We start from the raw sequence: 10,000 nt of genomic DNA on the forward strand, positions 1-10,000 counted from the left end.
CGACAGAATTACGCAGGAAATTGGTGGGGATTCACCAAGCATACTTAGTATTCGTGATTCATGCTAAAATCGATTGCCCAACCTCCGCACATGTTCCCCATTCATCCGCAATGTGTGTTTCTTCCGCTCCCAGATTTTTTAACTACTGTACATAAAATTTTAGTTGCGGATGGAGTTTCATAATATATTCGCAATACATGAGCAATACATGAGCAATACATATGTGATTCATACGTGTATTGGTAGCGGAAATTGAGTGTATGTATAATGTATGTATAATGTATACCGAATGTATAGTGTACCTAGCAAATCCATACTACGAATTATATGAATGCATTCCAAATAAATAGCGTACAATTTGTAAACCAATACCGATTGGGTATCAGTAACCCAAGATTGCTTTGAAAAATTCCGTGATTAAATGCCAGCAAAAATTGAGGAGATTTAGCAGATGGGAGTACCGATGGGACTAAATGGTGACTGCTAACTTATTTCTCAACAACTTTCAACATTTTTATCATTTGTATTATCATACATTTATAAATATTTATCTATACTTTTCAATAGCTGGAATCTTATTTTCTTTACATGGAAGGGCACCCTGTTATGTATATTTGTTTTCTTTTTATCTAAGTTAATGGCCTATTATCAACTATCTTGAAAAAAAAATTAAAGTTTATGATAATAATAATGTTGGTAATAGCATATTATAAGCAAATAATTTACCCTGGAAATAAAATTATTTATTTTCAATTATAGAAAAAAAAATTATAGCCATTACATATCACATTATATACAGTATAATAAGTGAAAAAATATAAGAAATTGTTGGGTATGAGTTGATAGGAAGTTTCTATTAACCATAATAATTACCTGGAACATAGATGAAGAATTGTTAGTAATTATTTCTCAGCTGATCCCATCTTTGGTCGTCAATTTTTCTTGGTGGGATTTAATGATACGTTGGTATTCTTAAAATACAAGTTTAATGATATCTTGTGGCTACATTGCTCTATGACAGCTGACTCCTAAGTGTGTGTGGAGCGTCATACACAATCTGACAAAACCAAAACATTTCTAAACAATAGAGCATCGCTCTGAAAAGACTTAAATCCTACTCCAGTACAAAACTATAAAGAATTACATCCTATCTTTGAGGTAATCAACAAATGTTTGAATCCTAATACCAAAATAAATCATTACACTTATGTACAAAGCATAACATGTTTTATTCATGCAATATGATGCAATGTTGCACAATACCTGCAACACTTGAAATAATATAGTACATTATTACAATAATACATAATAGTCTCCTCCCCCTTAACTTGACATTGTAAAAATCTTCATAAATCTAATCTCTCAGGGGGCTTTCCTCTGTTAATCCTATTAGGAAGCACTTTAACCTCATCTTGTACTGGTACATGAATTGGTTCTGAATCTACATTGGATGTTGGACCATCTTGGTTAATATTTGACTCATTTGATCTAACTACTTTAAGTTTCTCATCTCTAACATTCACATGCTCTACTGTCTTTCTGTTTAACGGCTGTAATTGATCAACATGACGTTTTACAACATTATCACCAACACGAACATCATAATGTAAATTTCCTATCTCCCTTACAATCTCTCTTGGTACCCACTTCTCTGGAGTGTTGTACGATCTTACCATGACATCAGACAAAGGTAAAAAATGTCTTACATTAGGAAGCTTTACTACTTGTTTATACCCTTTATCTTCTAAATCACTTTGCAAACTCGGATACAACGAATCTAACTTACACCTTATCCTCCTCCCCATCAACAAATTTGAGGGTGTCATGCCTCTTGTGCTGTGCAGCGTTGTTCTATAAGACAATAAAAATTTTGATACATGCAAAAACATATTACCTGAATTTGCTTTTCTACACTTCATATTGTGTTCAAACGTTTGGACAAATCTTTCAGCCTCTCCATTAGTAGATGGATGATATGTAGCTGAAAATGTATGTTTTACACCATTGACATTAAAAAATTCTTTAAACTCTTGTGAGGTAAATTGTGGACCATTATCTGTAACAATTCTTTCTGGAATACCGTGCGTTGAAAAAATTTGCATTAACTCTTTTATTGTGGCGTAAGATGATGTTGTCTTCATTGGGATAATTTCTAGCCACTTACTTTAAGCATCTACTACTATCAAAAACAAGTAATTTAAAAAAGGACCTGCGAAATCTATATGCACTCTTTACCATGGATACCTGGGTAACTCCCACGGGTGCATTCTAGCAAATTGAGGATTGTTCTGTTGCATAACACAATTCATACAATTCTTTATATAAGATTCCACATCTTTATCTACACCTGGCCACCATACAAAAGTTCTCGCAATTGACTTTGATCTTACAATACCTTGGTGATCAGCATATATTTCAGACAAAACCTTATTTCTCAGTGGATTAGGAATAACTACCCTTGAACCTCTCATCACTATTCCTTGTGTTACACTCAGTTCATACCATATATCCTAATACGGTTTACAATTTTCCTCTTTTCCACATAAGTCCCTACCTGTCATTAAACTCTCCAAAACCTTACTAAGTACTGGGTCTCTCTTGGTACTGTGTGCTACATCTTTTGCAGTTATTGGTACATCATATACAGAAATTAACAGAACACTGTCATCATACTCCTCTGGAGCTTTGTCTACGGGTAATCTGGATAAAGCATCTGCATTACCCATGTTTGATGTTGGACGGTATTCTATATCATAGTGGTACGCTGCTAACGCAATTCCCCAACGTTGTAGTCTTGCAGCTACCAACGTAGGTAAACTTGCTTTTGGACCCAATATTGCTAATAAAGGTTTATGATCTGTAACAAGTGTGAACTTTTTCCTACCATAAAGATACATATGGAATTTTTTAACTCCATAAACTAATGCTAAGCCTTCCTTTTCTATTTGAGAGTAATTCCTTTCTGCCTTGTTCAATACTCTAGAAGTGAATGCAATTGTTTTTTCTGTCCCATCTGGCATTACATGAGATAATACTGCACCTAAACCTATGTTTGATGCATCACATACTAATTTAACTGGTAAATCCATTTGATAATGTACTAAGAATGTAGGTTATGTTATTTCCTGTTTGATTCTTTCAAAAGATTCCTGACACTCTTTTGTCCACTTCCGTTCTACCCCCTTATTCAACAGATTATACAATGGATGTGCAATTGTAAACAAATTCTGAATGAAATTCCCATAAAATGTTACTAAACCTAGAAATGATTGTAATTCCTTAACATTTTCTGGCACTTTTGATGATGGTACAGCTTTAATCTTCTCTTTAGTTTTGTGAATACCCTTGCCATTTATTACAAAACCTAAGTATTCCACTGAATCAACTTCTAAAATACATTTGTTCTTATTTACTCTAATATTATGTTCCTTTAACTTCTTCAGAACTGTTCGCAATCTTTCTCTATGTTCTCTTGTGTCTTTACCAGCAATTAAAATATCATCTATAAAAATTAATACTCCTTGCATTCCTGAAAAAAATCTTATCCATAGTTTGTTGCCATATAGCTGGACTACTTGCAACTCCATAAGGTAATCTCTTTGGTCTAAACAAACCTAAGGATGTATTTACTGTACATAATTCTTGTGAAGTTTCATCCATGGGAAGCTGTTGAAATGCTTGTCTTAAATCTAATTTAGAAAAAACACTGCATCCTGACATAGTTGCAAACATGTCTTTCGGATTTGGTAAGGGATGTTGAGCTACTTGCAGTTGTGGATTTAACGTTACTTTGTAATCTCCACATAACCTAACCTGTCCACTTTCCTTCACAATAGGAACTAATGGTGTAGCCCAATCTGAATATGTAATCCTTTCCCAGGAACCTTCATTTTCTAATCTCCTGATTTCTGTTTCAACTGCACTTTTCAATGCATACGGTACTGGTCTCGGAGCACAAAATCTAGGAGAACTGTTAAGTTGCAAAACTAAAATTGCCTTTGCGTTCTTTACTGTACCTATTTTATCTTCAAATACGTCTTGAAACTCTGATATGATATTATCCATAGATATTTCATTTTTTTTTTCATCTTGTCTACCTGTAACCTTCAAAATACTAGGCCAATCTAACTTCAAATACTGTAGCCAATCTAAACCTAGCAAATTTTGTCCATTACCTTCTACTACTGTTAATGGCATTCTCTCTAATTTTTGTTCTTTGTACTGTACTTCTACGTTCGAAGCACCTATCACCTGAATATCAAAACCATTATAACCTTTCAAAACTCTATTTGTACCTTCTAATAACAAATTAGGAATGCCTTTAGCCGTTTTCTCAGACATAATTGATACATCGGCTGCTGTGTCAACTTGCATCAAAATTGGTTTACCATTTATGATTACTTCTACCATGATATGTTTCTTTGCACCTTTGTTGACGCAATTAATGCGAAACGCAAAATCAGTTTCTGACCTAACCTGATTATCATGAACATTTTCCGGATTATTCTCTTGACCAATAGTATCAAATGTAGCATTTATTTTCTTTGTGTACTGTTTAGGGAATCTACAAGCAGTTGCAAAATGACCCATCTTTCTGCAATTCTGGCCTGTCTGTCCAATAGCTGGGCATTTCTTTGCTTCGTATGCAAGATGATCAGTTTTACCATACCTATAACACTTGGGTTTTTCCTGTTGTTTCTGTGTATAAGCCTGATTCTGATATTTATGAACATTATTGTTAGGCACTTTTCTATGACTAGGCTTTAACATATTCCTTCTCTGATTCTCATTGGTTTTCCACTTAGAACCTACTGTATTCATTTTAGAATTTTCCATTTTATTGCTTGTAGAACTACCTATTATGTTACTTTGCCTATTTGATGTTTCTAAAGCTCTGCCTGTTATCAATACCTTTTCTAATGTTAAATCTTTATCTTGCAATAATTTCTTTCTTAGCTCTTGTGATGTGCAATGTGCAATCACTTGATCTATGATAAAATTTTCTAACTCTAGAAATTCACATGAAACGGCTAAATTCTTTAGTCTAGTCACAAATGCATCTAAACTTTCATTTTCTTTCTGATAAGCCTGCGCTGAAAACTGGTATCTTTCAAAAAATTTATTGACCTGAGGAGCAAAATATGTGGTAAGAGCCTTAATTGCAGCTTCACTTGTGTCATCTGTGGGCTGCAAAAACTTAAACACTTCCCGAACTTCCCTACCTGCTTTATGAAGTAATAATGCCTTCTTTTGGGCATCCTTCATGTTCCCTAATGCTTCTAAATAAATCTTAAGTTCCTCACACCACTGTTGCCATCGTGTTGCAACAGAATTGGGCTCAGCAGTGATGCTGAAGCGTTCGGGATGTTCTATATCAAAAGGCATTTTGAGTCTTACCATTAATACCTAGATTAGGTTAACCTACTGTTCTGCAGTCACAAGTTTACTTCCCACCTGTTTTGTAGCCTACCCAACTTTAAATTTCACCTTTTCTTGTTTTGTTTGTTTGATGAAATTCCTGTTCTGCTGCTTGTACAATCTTCATTGGGCGATTTTCCTCTTGTCCCTCAATGTGCAAAAGGACCTTCTCTTGTGCTGGCTGTCCTTTTACATAAGGCCCAATGTTTCTTCTGCATGTGTTCGTCCTCCTGGGTGTCGCCAATTGTTGGGTATGAGTTGATAGGAAGTTTCTATTAACCATAATAATTACCTAGAACATAGATGAAGAATTATTAGTAATTATTTCTCAGCTGATCTCATCTTTGGTCGTCAATTTTTCTTGGTGGAATTTAATGATACGTTGGTATTCTTAAAATACAAGTTTAATGATATCTTGTGGCTACATTGCTCTATGACAGCTGACACCTAAGTGTGTGTGGAGCGTCATACACAATCTGACAAAACCAAAACATTTCTAAACAAAAGAGCATCGCTCTGAAAAGACTTAAATCCTACTCCAGTACAAAACTATAAAGAATTACATCCTATCTTTGAGGTAATCAACAAATGTTTGAATCCTAATACCAAAATAAATCATTACACTTATGTACAAAGCATAACATGTTTTATTCATGCAATATGATGCAATGTTGCGCAATACCTGCAACACTTGAAATAATATAGTACATTATTACAATAATACATAACAGAAATCATATACATTACATAATTAAATAATAAGCAATAGTGTTTAATTATAAAAGTGGAATATAAAATATGTTAAGAAAATTATATTATTTGTTCCGCTAATATATTTAAAGTTAAACTTGTATGTATTGTTAACTACAATTTGTAATGTTTTTCTGTTTTCCTGAACAATACTTCAACTTAAACTATGCTGAGGGACATCATCAGAGGGATTTTCTTTTATTACTCAGCTGACTATATATATATATATATATATATATATATATATATATATATATATATATATATATATATATATATATATACATATATATATATATATATATATATATATATATATATAAATATATAAATATATATATATATATATATATATATATATATATATATATATATGTGTGTGTGTGTGTGTGTGTGTGTGTGTGTGTGATGGAAACAAGGGGAAACAAAAGTTTAAGCATAACCTTGAGCAAGAAAACTCTAACCCAAGACTTTTGAAAGTGATGTTACAGAGGCACTGTCCAAGCTTCAAAAATAAGTTTGATTTTTTTAGTAACCTTCTACAGTAAATGCTTACCATAGATCGCCATGTTGTTAAACCTACCTACTTAACACCAATTGATGAAAACAAGGAAAAGTAAAAGTAAACAGAAAAGTTGGTTTGTACATAGGCTATTCTCAAGCAATTTAACTCTAATCCATGGTATAGGAAGGCAATGTTGCAGAGGAACTGTCCAAGCCTAAAGAAGAACAGTTTATTATATAGTGACCTTCTAGAAGAGTACCTTACCTTACATCGCCCTTTTGTTAAGTGTACCTGACACTGATGATGAAAACATGGAGAAGAAAAAGTAAAAATGACAGTTTGTTCAAGCATATCCTCAACAAAAAGAACTCTAATCCAAGACATTGGAATGCAATGTTACATATGCGCTATCTAATCCTAGAAAATAACTGTATAATTTTATAGTAACCTTATCGTGGATCTGGTTACCACAGATCGTCCTGTTGAAAGCCAGCCTAACACCCGTGGATAAAAAGAAAGGGGAAAAAACGTTCACTGAACAGACAGTTTTTGGATAACCTCAAGCAAGAGAAGTCTAATCTGGTACACTGAGATACCCTGTTCCTAAGGCCCTATCCAAGTCCAGAGAACAAATGTTTGATTTCATAGCTACTTACTATAGATCACCCTTCTGTGAAGCCTGCTTGACACTACTGAATGAAATCAAATGAAAGAAAAAGGAGATCAAAAAGTTAGAAAGACAACTCTAATCTAAGATACTGTGGCTCAAGTTTCAGAGGTACTATCTAAGCTTAAAGAACAACTTTATTATAATGTAGTAACCTTATGGATGAGCTACTTACAATAGATCAACCCTTTGAAAAGGTGGCTTGACACCATAAGATCAAAACGAAGGGTAAAAAGGGTACACTTTAACTTCTGTTTAAGCATAATATTAGTATAGATAACTCTAATCTAACACGGAGGCAATGACCATGCCAAGTGAGCATCATTTTGATTTTATAGGAATATACTGGAAAATTGGCTTACCATAGATCGCCCTTTTACTAAACCTGCCTAACAGCATATGACAAAAGCAAAGGGGGAGAAAATGTAGGCTGACAAGTTGATTTATGCTTACCCTCAAGCAAAAGAATTAGAATTCAAGACATTGAAAGACCATGTGACAGAGGCTCTGTCCAAGACTAAAGAGCAAAATTTTATTTTATAGTAACTTTCAGCAGCAGCTGCTAACCATAGCTTACCCTTTTATTAGGCTTGCCGGATACAACTTTTTATTAACCTTTTTTTTAAGCCTACCGGGCACCATTAGATAAATCAATGCTAAGAATAAGTAAACTGAAACGTAACTCTACGCATAACTTCAAGCAAGAAAATTCATATCCAGGATATTGGAATGCCATGTTGCAGAGGTACTTTCCAAGCCTAGACAACAACAGCGTGATTTTGTATTAACTTTCAGGTAGATCTGCATGTCATAGATCGCCCTGTTAATACTCATCCTAACAATATTTGATGAAAAAAGGGAAGAAAAGCAGACTGAAAAGTAAGTCTACTTTTGCATATCCTCAAGTGAAAGCACTGTAATCCAGGATATTGGAAGGTCATGCTACAGAGGCACTATCCAATGGTTTAATTTTTTACAACTTTGTGGAAGAACTTCTTGCTGTAGATCACACTTTTTTAACCTTTCCTGGCACCATTTGATGAAAACAAAAGGGAAGAAAAGTAGACTGAAAAGCTGGGTTAAGCAAACCTCCAGTCAAGAGAACCCTTATCCAAGACAGTTGAAGGTCATGCTGCCTAGGTACTGTTTAAGCCTAGAGAACAAAGGTTTAATCTTGTAGTGACCCTCGGGAGGTGCTGCTTACCATAGATTGCCTTCCTGTTCAGCTTTGCCTGACACCACCTGATGAAAACAAGAGAGAGGAAAAGCGAACAGAAAACCTGGTTAAAGCAATTCTTAATGAAGGATATTTGAAGGTCTCTGACCAAGCCTAGAGAGCAACGGTTGGATTTTGTAGTGACCTTCTGGAGGAAGTGCTTGTCATAAGTAAAAGAGCCTCATTGGCCCTAAAAACGATGGAAATGAAAGATTACTTATCGGATCGTTTTCAAATGTTTGAAGAAAAATTGCATTCATAAAGATTTTTATATTCTATTTAGTCTATGTGTAGGTAAGGGAAAAAGACATCTGTAGAGAGAGCCAATATCAGGCTATTTGACCAATCTTTGCGACAAATTTGTTAGTGTCAATATATCAACTTGTGTTTGGTAAGCTAGCCTAAAAATCTTGCCACAGAATAATAATAATAATAATAATAATAATAATAATAATAATAATAATAATAATAATAATAATAATAATAATAATAATAATAATAATAATAATAATAATAATAAAACTTTGATAGTAATGCTAAAGATAATAAAACTTAGAATTTATAGAGAAATTTTTCTACAACCATGTCTAAATAGTATCCAGAGGATCATTTTCATAAACTTGGAGAGAATCTTTTAAAATCTGATACCAAGACATTTCTTATGACCAACCTTTGTTTAAAGACTTGATATATTATTTAGATAGACTCAATAACCGAAATTCCTTCTTAAAAGGCAGATCTATGATATTTGATTTACCGTGACAGGTTGTGTTGCAGTGCGAAGGTCCTGGCGTGCCCCATACAGTACTCTACTCTATAAGCGATGGAGAGATCCAATTGTACATCCACAATAACTCTGAACTTCAAAGGCTAAGTGAAGAGATGGCGTGGCCTCAACAAAAGCATTACCGTGTACAACTGGAAGATGGATTTGTTGCTCAGGCAAGTCATTAAAGCACCAATATCTGTAATTAAAAGTAATTTCATCTCATATAAAAAGAGGAAAAAATGTCACACTTAAGAGCCCTGAGCTTTCATGTGGTAGGGAGAACTACAAATGTTATGATTCCATCGTCTTCTTAGACTGTTTGGGTAGGAGCAGTCAAAGTCAGGTATTCCTGCATAAGATATCCTTTTCTGAACCCCTTCATTTATATGAATTAGTAATGATACATCAAGAAAGCTTTCATAATGATTAGCACAAAATCTGATTTGCATTATACTCAAACACAGGTACTTCAAAATTAATGTATGAATGTATAAAATACACTTATGTGACCATAAAATACTAATTCCAGGTAAGACTGAACGTGCCACCGGAATTTAAGGACGAAGAAGCATTTATTCATCCTGTTGTAGTGCGAGTTGGGGGTGTACCAGGTCAACAGAATGTCAACCACAAATGGAAAGTCGATTGGGGAACATATCTAGCTTCAAATAAGCA

The 10,000-nt window shown here is 34.0% G+C and overlaps 1 protein-coding gene across 1 annotated transcript in view; it reads left to right on the plus strand.

Moving 5' to 3' along the window:
• Positions 1-10,000, plus strand: part of LOC137645276 (A-type potassium channel modulatory protein DPP6-like) — a 631,048-nt gene that overhangs the window by 547,665 nt on the left and 73,383 nt on the right. The window contains exons 12-13 of the mRNA XM_068378094.1: positions 9,322-9,498; positions 9,855-9,997. Of these exons, the coding sequence (XP_068234195.1) occupies positions 9,322-9,498; positions 9,855-9,997 (320 nt within the window). The remainder of the gene's footprint in view (positions 1-9,321; positions 9,499-9,854; positions 9,998-10,000) is intronic.

The sequence above is a fragment of the Palaemon carinicauda genome, chromosome 8 (genome assembly GCF_036898095.1).
Source record: "Palaemon carinicauda isolate YSFRI2023 chromosome 8, ASM3689809v2, whole genome shotgun sequence".
Classification (NCBI taxonomy): domain Eukaryota; kingdom Metazoa; phylum Arthropoda; class Malacostraca; order Decapoda; family Palaemonidae; genus Palaemon; species Palaemon carinicauda.